We start from the raw sequence: 16,547 nt of genomic DNA on the forward strand, positions 1-16,547 counted from the left end.
TGACCGTGCACTAATTGCGAGAAAATAACGGCGTGAATTGTGCGAAGAGAATTGCAATCGATTTCAAACACACGAAAACGGATCGTCGATACTCGAAACGGCACAATAATAATTGCTGACATTTTTTATGAGGCACTTCCGATAATACTTCGCGCGCGATGAGGTTCATTGTTGGACGCGTAAAGATACAATAACCTGAATGTGGCTCGACAATTTCAAATTTATCGAAATATGATTCTCGTAGTATAGTCGAAGCGCCAACCAATTACATCGCAGTAACCAGATCTGTTCATTTTATTTACACTCAATATAAGGTAACATCCAGTTTTCTTTGTTTTTTTTCTCTCGTGAAGAACAAAAAAAGAACAGAAAAAACAACAGAAAACTACTGTTTAATATAGAAATAAAATATTTAATTAAATGAATGTTAGAGATGATTATAAAAATCATTAAATGATTGAGAATTTTAATTGATATAACCAATTACCAGGTGTGTATACGTACCTAATGACGACGTATCTGATGATCGTACATCAAGATTGTATTTATATTGTACTTCAAACAAATAGCTTGAAATATGCAAAGATGATTTCGTTTGATATCGTAGAATCGCCTATATTGAGATACAAAAACTATGATGATTACTTTAGAGAGACACTTTTGATAATTCTTTATGTGCAAGATTTCACTAAAACCATGACCATCGCGAAAAGCATAGAACGACTTCAAAGTAACTCTGCGATAGTTTAGTGACTGATTTCGAGAAATACAAATCTCGTTCAAGTATGTACGTATATATATGATATTGGAATTTTATAATATTATATTACAATTTCAATTTTCAAGACATCAAAATGTAAAACGATCAAAATAGTATTTCAGTCATAATAGAATTATTCAATATGTAAAATAAGATACTAAATATTTTAATAAATACCACAAAAATAATGTATTAATGTTAAAAATACATTTGAAATAATTCCCACTATTTTGAAAATAATAGTAAAATATCGGAACGCGCGGTAGAATTTAAATATTTGAAACTTATTTACATATATTTACCGTTTTAATTAATCTAATTAAATAAACTACGTAATTTTTTAAGTGTCTCCAAATATTTAAAACGGTAACGAAATATCATAAAATGAAACAAGAAGAGACTAAATGTCTTTATAAGTATTATTATTGCTGTTAAGTTCCATTAAAAGTAAAATTTTAAAATAAAATATTTTTTTTTCTAAAGTCTTAAACATCACTTTAAAATATTATTGTTGATTAAAGTATTATTGTATATTGTCTTAGAGATAAGCTAGGAACATATAAGTTTTCTCTAAACATTTTGAATTTTTAAAAAATAGTTAAAATTTTATATACAATTAATAACATATTGACAAAACTTCCTTTGAGAAAATTACTTATTATTATATATTCAACTTTTTGCTAACTTTTATTACAATTTTTATTATATTTTTTATTATAACAATTTGATTTCTTTTGTACAAAAAAGAACATTTACAATACGCAACAACTTTTAACTTTACAAACGTGTATATATTTCAATTGTGATTTCATTTAGTAAATAATTATTAATAACAATTATTAATAAATAATTATTAATAATAATTAATTATAATAAATATATATATATCATTTATCATTTTATTTTATCGATAATCCATTTCTCATGATTCTTCTTCTTATTATACTTGACGAGCATATATTTATTTTTCTAAAATGGCACACGCACGCGTTTCCCGCATTGTTCAGTCGATCGATACCCCTATCTTTATCACATCTGTACAAAATCGATACAAGTATATTCTAATGCAATTCCATAATGCATTTACACCTAGATTAATTTCAATCATCACTTGTACAATACATTATAATCCGATGCAAGTATTGGGATTGATATTGACAGATACTAATGGAAAATTATGATATTGTAATTTAGGACCTGTTGAAATATTTCTGACTATCGACTTGCATATTGTTTTGCGATGATAACTGTGACAACTCTAGTGTATTCGCGATTATTGTAATCGCTGCTGGAGTCGTTGCGCAATAGCAGCAATAAGTGCAGCACCTTTGCCGCTTCCATCTTCCGCGTGGATTAATTTGAACTGCACATTCAAAAAATAAATAAATTATTAAAGGAAAAGAAATTCCATCAAAATAATGAAAACTTGTAAAAAACCTGCATAATAAAAAATAATTATTTTCTATCTTTATAAAGAGAAAGATCATGAAAAATGTAAAATTATTAATGTCAGGTATAGTGAATTTAGAATTTTAAAAACAGAACTTTATAATGACAAATTATTTTTTTTTATTTTTATAGCTACGATGATCTTTTTCTAAGCGAATCGATTTTCCTATTGATACCCGCTTCATTTACATACCTGTCGTCCCGAGGTGAGTAACGAGATATATTTCTTCATCCAGTTTTCTAATCGAGGATGATGTTTATAAAGGGATCCATCTACGGCAATCGTGACTTGTTCCTTATCAATACGATCCAATAAACTCGCGACGCCTTCAACAAAAATCATCAATGAGATGTTATGTTTGCATAGAGTTGCAGTTTTTTTTCAAAATAACTTTATTAACATACATATTGATACCAAAAGAGCCGCTCGATTAGAAGCAACTTCGCACACATATTGAACAATTTTGATATCGTCTTCATCTGGAATGATGCCAAATTTCTTGAGAACCTCCTTGGTATTGCTATTACTGCCATCAACAGAATCCCTGAAATAAAACGATAAGTTCGTTACATATTATGAATTTTTATGGATTAAGCGATCGATTGGAGACTTACTGTTCGATATGCGACACCAGATCAGTAGTAAGATTGTCAGGTATCAAAATGCCATTTAGTACAGTTTCTCCTACAAATAAGAGCCCCTCTTTGATCAACCTCACAAGTATCACGCGTACCACTTCACCGAGATATTTGCCAGCAATGTACTTTTCAAATCTAAAGAAAGAAGTTATAATGATATATACAAGGATTTTTTAGATATTAAAATTAGCGTCTTAGGAACTGATTTTGTTCCAAGAACTCTTGTATAAGATTTCTTTGCATATCTTTCTTTAAAGTTCTTCTTATATAAGAGGATAAAGAATTTCTCGGAAAAATTTTATTTATCGTTGACATTCACCGTTATCGTTATTTATCTATTGATTAAAAACACTAATTGTTAAATTATTAAATTTTAATTATAGTCAATTTTAATTAATCAAGTTTGATATCCAAAATCTTAATTTTTTTTCGTACAGATAAAACCGGTTGTGACAAACTCTGTTGTGATTCGGACAAACTGATTAAAATATGATATTATCAGAAATAATATCCACTCCACGCGCGCACACAAACAGAATAATTATAACATAATTACAGATAATGCAACCAGATTTGTCCACTTACGTAAACGAATTCACGATAAGGGAATTGGCGTCGTTTTCGCGATCGAAATCCGTTTTGATGAAGTCCAAAACACCGTTGTCGCCGAAAGCACCCCACTCAATATCAATGATAACCTAGAGCAACGAAGAATCAGACCGATAATTTATGGCTATACACCAAGCATATAATAAAAGTATACAGGGTGGTCCTCGTAACGGTCGCCACGATTTTTAAGGCACTTACAATAATCTAATAAAAAAATGTTTCAAACAAAAGTTGTATGACTTGAAGGGGGCCATCAGATGGTGGCAATGATTTGACCTTGGAGAGTCATTTGAAGGCCACGTAAAGGTCACCGTCAATTTCTTAAATGGAACTCCCTATTTTTTATTACATATTCTTGTAGCTTATCTCGAGGGCTTTCCAAAACACTATAATAAAATATTTTTCCCTCAAGTACTTTTTGAGTTATAAGGCTTGAAATCATTTCTTAATTTTACATAAACCGTAAAATATCTTGTAAAATATTCATTTTTCGATTATCTTACCTTAATACTTTTATGTACAAAATAATGAGAGGAATAAATTAGTGTAAAGAAAACACATAGTTGTTTCAAAGAAAAAATATGTAATTTGCAATTAACAATTACATATTTTTTCTTAAAAATAACTATGTGTTTTCTTTACACCAATTGATTCCTCTCATTATTTTGTACATAAAAGTATTAAGGTAAAATAATCGAAAAATGAATATTTTACAAGATATTTTACGGTTTATGTAAAATTAAGAAATGATTTCAAGCCTTATAACTCAAAAAGTACTTGAGGGAAAAATATTTTATTATAGTGTTTTGGAAAGCCCTCGAGATAAGCTACAAGAATATGTAATAAAAAATAGGGAGTTCCATTTAAAAAATTGACGGTGACCTTTACGTGATCTTCAAATGACTCTCCAAGGTCAAATCATTGCCACCATCTGATGGCCCCCTTCAAGCCATATAACTTTTGTTTGAAACATTTTTTTGTTAGATTATTGTAAGTGCCTTAAAAATCGTGGCGACCGTTACGAGGACCACCCTCTATAAAAATTATTAAATAAATAATAGAAAAAAATTTACAAATGTCAAAATTATTTTAAATTTGAAAATAAACTGTGCGCTATATTGCTTTTTAAGAATATCTTTATCGAATAAGAAACAGAAACCGATCTCAAAAAATTTTCGATATTCGATACTCACTTCTCTCTCACCGTGTCTTTCAGTCTCCCAATGCTCGACCCGCTCGGCTCGTTCCATATAGCAGGCGTTGCTGCCAGTTCCTAGAATAAGTGCGATCGCTACATTGTGATCCAATGTCGAAGCCTGTACCAAGGTACCCGTGGTATCGTTCACGACTGCAACGACCTTCACCTTCGTATCGGCTCGTCGATCCAAAGCTTCTCGCAATAGTTTTACAATATCCTTATTCACGCCATCGGGACAGTTGAAAGTCTTGGTCCATGTCACGAGAATACCGACATCCAGCGAATGATGAATCATTGGAAATGAAAATGTGAAACCTGCATAGACGAAGCTCATCAGAGTTGGAAGTGGAAAGAATGTGAAATGTAAATAATGATTCAAAGTGTAGATAATTATGTTAATATAACTGGCTATTAATATATAATATTTTCGTTAGTTTTCTACAACAGAAAAAAATATTTTTTCTACAATGTGTCATCGCGAGATCGTTATTTATATTTATAAACAATTGTGCGGTGAGTCGCATTTAATTAAAAATTTCGCGTGTTCAATAAAGTGGGATATAAATACCAAAGGGTCAATTTACCGAGAGGAAGCTCTACGTCCTGAAGACCCTGAGCGATGACGAAATCACTGACACATTCAGCCAGATAATCAAACAGAGTGATTGCTGAACCGACCCTTAACTCAGATCCAATGTAGTATCGCTTCACTTCTTGTCGTATGGGAGCACCGTGAGCCAATTCCAACAGAAGTACACGAAAGTTGGTGCCGCCAAGATCGAGAGCCAAATAGAGACCTTCCTCTGCAAGTATTCAAATATGCATTTTAAAATCTCTCAATACTAAATATAATAGTGATAAAATTTTGCGTTTTCTTTCCTTTTTCCTATTCTTCCCATTTTTAAATGTTTAATGAAATAATATTTCTTATATATATGATTATATAAATAATTTAAAATAAAAGTTTATATATAAATTTATTTATATAACAGATTATATAAAGTTTATGTAAAAGGTTATATAAATTATATCAGAAAACTAAGAAATGTATTTTTCTTACGTTAATGTTGATTATGATAATGGTTATAATATATTAAAATATATTAAGTATATTTTACAAAATAGCTTTACATAAACCTTGTAAATATATTTCAGATACTCCTTCTTTTTATTCGATATAAAAATATTATTAAAAATCTCAGCATGTGAAATTTACAGACAAATTAAAGATTAATTATCCATAATAATTAAATCGATACATTATAATATTTTGACTAAACATTTTACTTTATCGTCAACGTAAGATATTAATTAGATGTAAATTAATTTCGTTTTCTTTATCTCTGTCGAAAATGTCTTTGCTAAGTAGTGGTAAAGCTTATAATAGGGGATGTAAAGTGCACATATATGCTATCTCATTGCGGGATTAAACACGGGAACTTCATTAATGACCTGTTCCATCGAGCAGTTCCGGTATATAGGTGTTTTCCATTTGTAACGAAGAGGATTGTTGATGGATTCCCTTATTCATTTCCGAAATAAAAACATCTTGTATCTTCCTGGCGGTTGCCGCGGAGAGTCGCATCTTCGCTGTATAATTCTCAATCTGCAAACAGAATTTTTTGCCTTTTAAAAAGCATATTACACGTGCACGTGACAGTGATGTATCTCGTAATAATCTTTATATCAATCTATGTTATTCTTGTCACGCGACCAAAAAAAGTGCAATTCGTAAATCTTGACGATATCTCGACATATGTATATGTCACGGAACTTCAAACACGATGCATTATTTACAACGTCGCATTATATATTACGCAATTTCTGACAAGAGTCTAAATAGACAGATCAAAGAGAGATAGTAATGCTTGTTTATAACGTACAAAGCAGCCTAAGAGAATTAATTATATTTAACAAACAAAAGGTTTATAACATCCGGATGAACATAACATGTTTTCTTCCGGAATCATTAAATTATGATCTAGTTATTGTGTACGTCCTAATCACGTGCATCAAGGACAGTTATTTATTATTATTCATAAGTGTAATATGGGAAATATAATGAATTTATATAATATAATATAATATTATATTATGTAAATTCTCTCTCTCATTATATTTCCCATATGACAGTAGAATTTACATAATATAATATAATCGCATTACATAATATAATATAATAGAATTTACATAATAAAATATAATCTTATAACTGAAATAATATGGGAAATATAACGAATTTACATAATATAATTATTAATATAATGAATTTACATAAATTATTTACATAATATGATTATTAATATAATGAATTTACATAAATTATTTTTCTTACATAATAAATTAATAGTTTTTAAAAAAGAAGCATATATTTACTTATTTGAATATTATTCATTTCTACAAGACTGTACTGTATTCCGTTTTTATCGAAGCAAATACATAAATGCAGTAAACTGTGGGAAAATGCTAAACATAAAAAAATGCATATTCGCAAACTTTCGATCTATAATAAGTTCCTTATATCATCTAAAAAAGTACGGTTTTATTTTCTAAAGAAGTACATGATATTTAGGCTTAACTTAGAAATATTATTATAGTATTAATTTTCAATTTAATGGATTACTTTATTAATGGATATAAATTTTCCAGAGATTTATCTGATGAAATATAAATTTTTGCATCATACAATTCTCGCTGAATGTTCGTTTACAATCGAAGGAGTAAGGATTTTTCCATAAAAATGAAATTGCTTCGTAATTGTAAATTTAGAAAAAAATCTGTTATGGATAATATGTAAGCCAAAGATCAGTTTCTTTCCCTCGATTCGATTGGTTGTCCAGGAGTTGTTCAGAGTCCACATTGTTATCTATACCGATAAACTGTTAACATGCCTTGAACTTTTAATAACAGGATTACCTCTCGATAACCCTGTAGTTTAGAGAACGATAAAAATCGACAATATATGACGTTTAAGCCATGATAACCCGAAATTCGATTTAATCCTGTTTCTCGATGCGAAGCACACGAACGTAATTGCGATGTACAATATTATCAATATTAAGTCGAAATTTCGTTCATTTTCAAGCTTAATTTTCTCATGTTTGTAGTTTTTAGAAGATTTCGATAGATTTCATTTATATAGAAAAACTGAGTTCCTATATATAAAAATATATATTTGTACCAAATAAGCAATAAACGAATAAATTTCCCATTTAAAAATTTAAAAGAGGAGTTTTCGTTAAAGCAATGTATTAGATAGTTTTAGAAAAGAAGAGATCTGATTGCTTTTATTATCAAGATTTATTTGATCTAAGATCCAAGATAATGTCTGTCGAAAATACCAATGTGTCCAATCTCCTTATGCATTGCGTAAGTGTTGTGTAATAACTTTTTACAATTCAATATAGCGATCAAATCGAGTATAAAGTCTTTTTTCTTTTTTCAATAAAAATATTGTTTTCATTAGAAAAGGTTTTATTACATACAACGTTTTGTATCTGATGGCATGTAATACATGTCATACAATATTTAATCGTATACGTGATACAATTAGCATAATTAATAAATGAGAAAATATCTATACGATCATTTCGTGTCACTAAACTTTGAATTAATATTGCAAGGGTAATGATTTCACTTGCTTTGCCACTTATATATTTGAGAATTGTGTTAATAACGAAATGCAATAATTGAAAGGTCATTTTCTCTCTACGTGTCATGAAAAGGCGACAGGAATAATGCTTTATCAGAAAACAAATTTAGATACCTAATCTAAACAAAGTACACCTTTTCTTTACTTCATATATTTTATTCTCTTTCAATCAAACTACATTTTTACTACATTTTATTTTAAATACATTATTTGTAAAAGGAGGAGGGAATTGTTTATATCTGGCAATAAATTTGTATGATTTTTATATCAAATATTCGTTTAGTCGTATTAAAGGGAAATAATAATAGTTAAAGAAAAATGACTGGAAAAGTGGAATTAATGACATATTGCACTTTTAATAAAATATTCTTTGTTAATTTTTATTTTTATTTTCAGGTAAATAATATTTACATATGGAAAACGATCAATGTAATAATAGGAAATAATTTACTTGCAATTTTTCTATTTTCTTAACGAGAGAATTCGTTGAAAAATGTGTGTCGATCGTCTTTGTTATTTACATACATTTTTATCTCTCATGGTCTGATATAATATCAGCCTTCAACTGCATCATACGATAAGTGTAAAGGAGCAAAAGTTCAGGGTAAATAATTTATGAAATTAAGCGTTTAAAATGTGAGATAAATCTTATAAGATAAACATAAGCGTTACGTATACGTTTACGAAATTGCATTGGCTATAAAATTCAAACATGCGTTATACTTACTTTTTGTCGTCTCACATCGTCAGAGAGTGTCAACGGCGATACTTGAATCGCCTCGTGGAGCGTATGGTCCGTTGGAACGACCATGTCGAAACCTTATCGAATTTCTGGAAAAAAAGAGAAAATATCGATTTATAAGCAGGAAAATGTTTATAAAACATCAGAGTTAACTCGAGGCAACAGTAGCAAAATAAGAGATATCTCGTTTTAATCACATATACATTGAGAAAAATCATTTGATTGTACCAACAAGACGTATCTGATAGAAGGCATGGCTAAACCAAGCAGAATTTCTAGATATCACGATAAGACTCGATTTTTTAGTTTAATAGACTTTACTTTATAAAGATTTGGTTAGTATCTTCTAGTTGGATCTTCTGTTGAAACTTCTTATTTTATTAACTAACATGGACACAGTGATCTTTGTAAATTTGGTATTATTACCAATAAAATTTGGTAAATTTAACAGAAAGATATTAATCGTACTCATCTGGCAATTCCTAAAGGAATTCTGATTCCAACAGACATACTGGTCGAATCTACCAGATTTCTAATTAATGCAACCAGACTTTTTTTCTCAGTATATAATTTTTATAAAAAGTTAATTTTTTATAAAATACGGAATAATTGAAAATCGTTTTATTTTATCAATATTTTGAAATAATTTCAAAATAATTAGCAATGTTTATTCATTCCCTAAATTGTAGAAATATATAAAAAAGAACTAATATGAAATAGAAAAACTTGTGTAAAAATTTGTATCATTGAAAAGAAATGGTATTAAAGGAATAAAGGTGCTATCAAAGGCGATATTTCATCTCAAAAAAAATCTAAAAGATACTTCATGCCTCTAATAAAATTTTATTGCCAATAGAATACAATCTATCACGGTGTGTTACATAAATGCTTTCAATATACTGATTAGACTCTAAATAAAATGTTGTAATGATTATCACGTAGACATAACGTTTACTTTCTTAATAATCGTTTTCCTATTATCACGAGACGGTTTAGTAATATGCATCCGCCAGTTTATACGCCGTAAGTGTAACTTTATATATCGGCAGGGTCGGTAAACGGTCAGAGCTTTATCAATACGTGTGACGCATGATGAGAACACAGTCCTTATCTATCTATAGAGTATTATATTCTCTTCTTCTAAACGAGAGATTGACAATATTCTCTTCTTCTAAACGAGAGATTGACAATATTCTCTCTTCTAATTCCAATTTAAGTCGACTTTCTTTAATAATTTTCCTGATTATATATAACGAACTTTTTATATAATTAAACAATTTCTTCGGCCCATAAATTTTATATATATATATATATATATATATATATATATATATATATTTGTTTTACTCTTAATATAATTTAATTATCTTAATTAATTTTAAAAATTCTTAAAAGAATTTTATAATTGTAAGAAGATAAGATATCATAGATAAAAATATAAAGGGTAAAAATCTTTAAATTATTTCTTTTTTATTATTTTTTTAAGTAAATATTCTTAGCTACGATAAAAGCTTTAAATTGATTTATTAAAAAAACAAAAATTCTCAAATAACATTATTTTACTTATTACTGATGTAAACTTAAAAAAATAATATTAGACATATTATTTATATGGAAAATGTGTGATTAAACTTAATAAAGTCGTACGATATGCAATAATCAATTATGTTTATTTTTTTCATGTGAATTATAATGATTAATTTAAGATACGTAATTTCTGATAACATGATTTATTATGCTTATAAATCGTGAGTCGACTGAGATAGAATCCCCCTCACTGTAACATATCATTGGGTATTGCTGTAAATGAATTTCATGCGTTGTCGATTAATAGGAATCCGAAAAAGTGGAACGCGTTGCATCAGCGATTATGCATGAAAAAATACTTAATTAGCTAAATGTTTCATGATAAACTGTGATAAAACATCACCGAATTTTAAATACATGAGTATATAGAATATGATGTGAAGAGTGCAACGTATTAGTAAAATAATAGTGAACTATTATGGTCTCAAATGAGCTATATTAAAATATCCAAAAAGAAGAAAGCAACACTTTAATTTTATATATATATAAATATATAAATATATAAATATATATATATATATATATATATATATATATATATATATATATATATAGTTTGTTGTGTTAGGACAGCCTGGCTTTCAACCGGTTTACCGATAACGATTCTTAATCAAACTCGATTGTTCATTCGAATGAATGTTAATTTAGCCGCGAGCATTTGAATATCAATTCGATCGAGTAATGTCGATGATAGTGATATATGGTAGTATTACATTATATGTGTAACAACGCGTTTATCAACGACCATTTACATATAATAGCGACACCATCTTTTCAGTCCGTTTGGTTGTTTCAGATAGCGTGTCATCGTTATGCATAATTGTTTTCATTTTTACTCGTTTTGTTACTCCAATTTTACTCTCAAGGTGATTCGAAGAAATTCTGCTCTCGTTATAGTATTTAGTCTGAATATACATTTAATGCAATATATATGCTCATTGCATATTTATAGAAATCTGTAGAAAATTTTGCAGATGTAAATAATTTACTCCAATAAAAAACGGGTCGATGATTTCTATAAAAAAATAATTTCATTCTTAATTGATTTAATATAAAGATTCGATATAGTAACAGAAAGAGTTGAAAATTTAAATTGACGTAAATGAGCATATTTATTTGTCAACTGTAACACGATTTTGACCGTAAAAGACGATTTTACGACGAGAGTCAGGTAGACGAGAAGCCGCGAAAAGCGAAGCTAGAATATTCTTTCCTGGCTGTAAACTGATGGCGAATGAGGCTCCATTGAAATCAATTGGAAGGTGCAAAACGTCAACCGAGATAATTCAGCCAGTTGACCTGCCGTGACGATTTTAATCCAGAGCGCAACACGCACACTCGTTTGTTATCCTTTCGAGTCCGCTATTTCACAGACTGCGCCTTTTTCATCTCTGTAAACGGGCGACGCCGTTTCTTGCCACTTTACCATCGACCATCCATCTTTCATTTATCACACTTTGCGACCATCAGCGATTAACAAATCTGACGTAAGCATAATATTGTTCGTGCCGCGAGATTAATGAAGCTGCAAGGATTCTAAATAATTTATCTTGCAACTTTATCAATACTATATAAATGTCGCGTAAAATATTTCGCGATTTAGATTATATGGTTTTAATTCTATTTTTATACAAATTTTACTTATATATATATTTAAAATAATATTTTTTAAAGTATTGTTATATTAAATATCTTATAATAATTATATGTATGTAATATCTCAAATCAGTTTTACTCATTTAAATAATTAACTGAAAAATAAAATGCAGGGATTCGCGGCTTTTTCTTAAATTACAATTCCAATTCTTAAATTATAATTCCAAAATAAACAGCTATTTATATCATAATATTTTTAAAAGAAAAAATGTACCAATTTTGCGAAAAAGATTATGTGCATCAAATGCACTTATTACGAAGAGAAAAAAACACCTCGTATTTGAACAGATGAATATGTCGCATTCGTAGTATATTTTAACTCCTTTATAATCAAATGCGAAAATTTATCGAGTTATAAAATCGAAGTAAAAAATTTTATCTTTTATAAGTAAAAATATTAATTATTTCTCAGTTAAAGTGAAATCAAACTTCTTTTAAATTCAATCTTCCACGTTCTAACGAGATTTTATTTTAGATTTTATTGTATTTTCGAGATAAGATGAGATAAAACTAAGATAAAATAAAACCAGGAAATGCAACGTATAATTTATCTTCGTTGAGAATGAAAGAGTAATACTGTCTATATGTACTCGAACTTATTCGATATTGTACAACTCTTGAGAGATTAGGCCTGGCGTCAAGTGCACTCCGGTTATCTAATCGAGTGCGCTTCCCCAAAGAGCTGCCTACCGTTTGAATAATGAAGCTTTCGTAATTCATGACTATTATCAGCGAGGCACCGAATAAATTTCAGTGAGATGCGTAGATGTCAAATGCAAGAATACATAAATGTCAAACAAGGATTTGCATTCTCGGATGCGTTTGCCATTGAACATATTTATCACGTTCGACTCGCAGATTTAAGACTAGATTAGATAACTTTTTACGAATAATTGCAATCAAAAAAGAAATATCTTTCTAAGAGATTCGCGAGACAGTGATGACAAGAATAATTTTATCTACCACGGGTTGGCAGAGATTTTAAATATAGAGTATATTTTAAATAAGATATAAAAACACATACGAAAACTGAAACCAAGCTCTTGGAATGAAGATAAGAGGCATAAAGTTGCAGAAATGATATCACGTGGTGTCAAATGATAACGTACTGTCAAGTGAACCAAGCGCAACGGATGTCACGCGAATTGACGTACAATGATTTTTATTACGATCCTTATTTATAATTGTAATTGGAGCCGTAATAATATATCGTCGGCGTGAAAAACACGGGATACGATTCGATATCATCTGTCATTCGGCAGGAACGACGGAAACGATCGAGATATCACCGCTAACGATCTTACATTAATTGTGTGATGATTTCGAAACTCTCGTATGTATGGAAAAAACACGCGAAACGCGCGGCGATAAAGAGGAACGGCAGATTGTATTTTCGATCGAGAGACCTTGCGTATATTTTACGACGACCACGCTATCGCAGGTGGAAGAAACCTTAATGCGCTCTCGGAGTACGTAACTTTGCCGGAATACGTTCGCGCTTTTGTGCGAAAATTTTCGCACGAATTCGTTTGCGCTTCTCAAATAAACGCGCATCGTTAAATCATATTAACTGGTGGCAAAAGAATTTTTCTTTTAGAAGATGCAAATTTAACGTAATATGATAATTTCAAGTGATGTAATTCAAAATTTAACTTTTTTTGCAATTTTAACTGAGAAATGTCAAAAATTAAACTTTAATCATAATGAGATATACAATACGTTTACGTAATACGTAGATAGTCACGATGATTCGATCTGTTGATCGATAAATACATATCGAGATAGTTAAATGCCTCCTGCAAAGTATAAAAATTCCAATGTAATCTCATCGCAAATATCGCGGAATTTTTTAAAATTTCTTCCATTTCTTTTCAATTGCTTATCGTAAGCACATATTATTCTAATGAGACAAAAGGAGCTACTTAACGTTTGCGAGATCGATAATTAGATCTCCAATCTACAGACAATCTAAAAATGTTATCGGTTGAAGTAATTTAGCGTTTATCGTCCCGATAACATGATAATTCCGCGGTTTGCCTAGAAAAACATAGAGAAGCGGAAATTGTAAATATTTATAGGGAGATTCTCTGTCGCGCGATTACATTCCACGTTTCTAATGTCACGTGTTACAACACGGTATAATGCCCGACGAGACAAGGTATGCAACGTGTTTAATATTTCAAGGACCCACGTGGTTCTCTCGCCGGCAAAGTAAACATCGCAAAAGCGGGCTCGCTGGGGGATCTGATATCTAAAACGCGATGACGCTTTGATTGTCGGAGTAAGAGCTGATGTTTGCGAGTTTGAACGAACGCCAAATTGGAGCGGTGATAGATCTCGATAAATCAATTCGAAAAATATTGCCTCGCGATTCGCGATCTGCCTATCTCGTTGGAAAACGTCTCGTTGGAAATACGTCCTTGTAATCGCCGCGACTTATCGACAAAAAAGATGCCATTACCGTCGATTTCTCTAATAATGCGACCTCGTTTAATTTTTGTAATGATCATTTCAACATTATGTGGAAGAAGAAATGGCTTTTGTATCGAATAATCCATTTTGAGAGCAATAGTCATAAGTCATTCTAATCGGAATATATCGCTCGTAAATTCAAATTCAAATTGCCTGTTACAATGTCAAGAGCAGAACCTTGGAAATGATCCGAATTGAAAGACCAAGTTCCGCGATTCATCGATCCTACATCGATGCACATCATATATATGATGAATATTTTCTTCAAAAGCAAAATCCCAAAAATACCGGAAAAAAAGCCTGTGCGTTTTTTTTTTAAAGAAAAGAAACATGTATCGAAAAAATAAATTTTTATATCAGACTCTTTTAAAAAAGTTTAAAAATATATATATACATTATATGTTTATATCAACGAGTTTGTAATTATTGAAAAAAAGATAATCATGATCGAAAGAGTCCTATTCAAAAGGACCAGAGTATAATTTCCATAATGGAATCATGCCACCCGTCATTATGTTATACACAATCGATCATCATATACATTTATACAAGAGCGTCCCGTCAAAACAAGTCTCTCGTAACTAAACATCCTGTATTCGAAAATTGGCAAAAAAGAGTCAGGTACTTTCTCGAGGAAACCTCAACTACGCCGCTGCTCTCGTGAGTCGATATCGACAGGTGAATGGTTTCTCCAGCGAGATCGAAGAACGCGTTCTTAACAGAGATAATTCGCGATTTCGATTGAGATAAAACGTACCTGGATCTCGTACACGCGCTTCCGTTTTAGCGACGTCCCCCGATATCGATGCCGACCAAGACGAGCGAAATCAATGGACGCAGGATCAAGGAACCTCTTCGGACGCAACACACGCATAGACGAGACTGCTGGAAATGTGCACGCGACAACTGGTCGACGAGCGATGACTGGTCGACTGGTCGACTGGTCGTGCCTCCCGGCAAGCTTCCCCCGCGTATCGCACGATCAACCAACCGGCCGGCCCGCGCCATCCACCACTACTGGCCGAGCGCGTTACGATAGCGCGTAAATCGCGGGCATGCGAGAGGTCGCGGCGCGAGGCCCGCGTGACGTCTTCATGTAAACAGAGGCTCGACGTGCGAGTCGGCGAGCAGTGTCGTATATACGGCGATTGTTTTTATATTATTATTGTTATACCGAACTCGTATTTACTGATAAATTCCCCGAGTCTCGATTCCCGGAATCTTGAGAAATACTTGACCGCACATGTTATCTCCTGCCTCCCTTGCTCTCTCTTCGTGATTTTGACTTTTGATATTCCAAAACACGTGGCCGAGACAATACACACAAGTTTATTGTTAATATTCTAAAGTTTTGTAGACTTTTCAAATTAAAATTGCTTCAGTTCGTAATAAAACAAAATTTAAAATAAAATTAAATAAACCCTAACAACACACATGTCCAAAAGATGTCCAGAGATCATCGAGAGGACATCCAGAGGACATAAAATATCCTTTAGCTGTCCTCTAGATATTCTATGGACATGTGTATTGTTAGGGAAGTTTCTTTTAGAATTACGCACATTTTGACAGTTGTTTATGTTTCTCATAATTCCCCGATATATCTTGAAATGTTTATAAATGGAAAATCTTTCCGAAATCTTAATTCTAACAACTCGATTTTTGAAATGATTAAAGATAAATTACGCTTAAGAAGTTACGCAGATTAATTAAATCGATACGCGTGTATCGATTATCGATTGCTCGACGAAGAATGTGCTTTTGGTTATTCAAAAGTAAATTCAAA

General features: G+C 30.9%; 1 protein-coding gene across 1 annotated transcript; it reads right to left on the reverse strand.

The window, feature by feature from the left end:
- Positions 1 to 1,529: 1,529 nt before the first annotated feature.
- LOC145976816 (hexokinase-2) lies at positions 1,530 to 15,783 on the reverse strand. The gene is made up of 10 exons (XM_083108244.1): positions 15,522 to 15,783; positions 9,035 to 9,138; positions 6,108 to 6,261; positions 5,240 to 5,458; positions 4,651 to 4,970; positions 3,434 to 3,546; positions 2,825 to 2,983; positions 2,615 to 2,754; positions 2,403 to 2,536; positions 1,530 to 2,123 (listed from the first exon to the last, which is right to left on the reverse strand). The coding sequence occupies exons 2-10, from the start codon at positions 9,116 to 9,118 to the stop codon at positions 2,034 to 2,036; spliced, it is 1,413 nt and encodes a 470-aa protein (XP_082964370.1). The 5' UTR covers positions 9,119 to 9,138; positions 15,522 to 15,783; the 3' UTR covers positions 1,530 to 2,033.
- Positions 15,784 to 16,547: the final 764 nt, after the last annotated feature.

Source organism: Camponotus vicinus, unplaced genomic scaffold (genome assembly GCF_025532165.1).
Source record: "Camponotus vicinus isolate PSW18456_S1 unplaced genomic scaffold, iyCamVici1.0 SCAF_9, whole genome shotgun sequence".
Taxonomy (NCBI): domain Eukaryota; kingdom Metazoa; phylum Arthropoda; class Insecta; order Hymenoptera; family Formicidae; genus Camponotus; species Camponotus vicinus.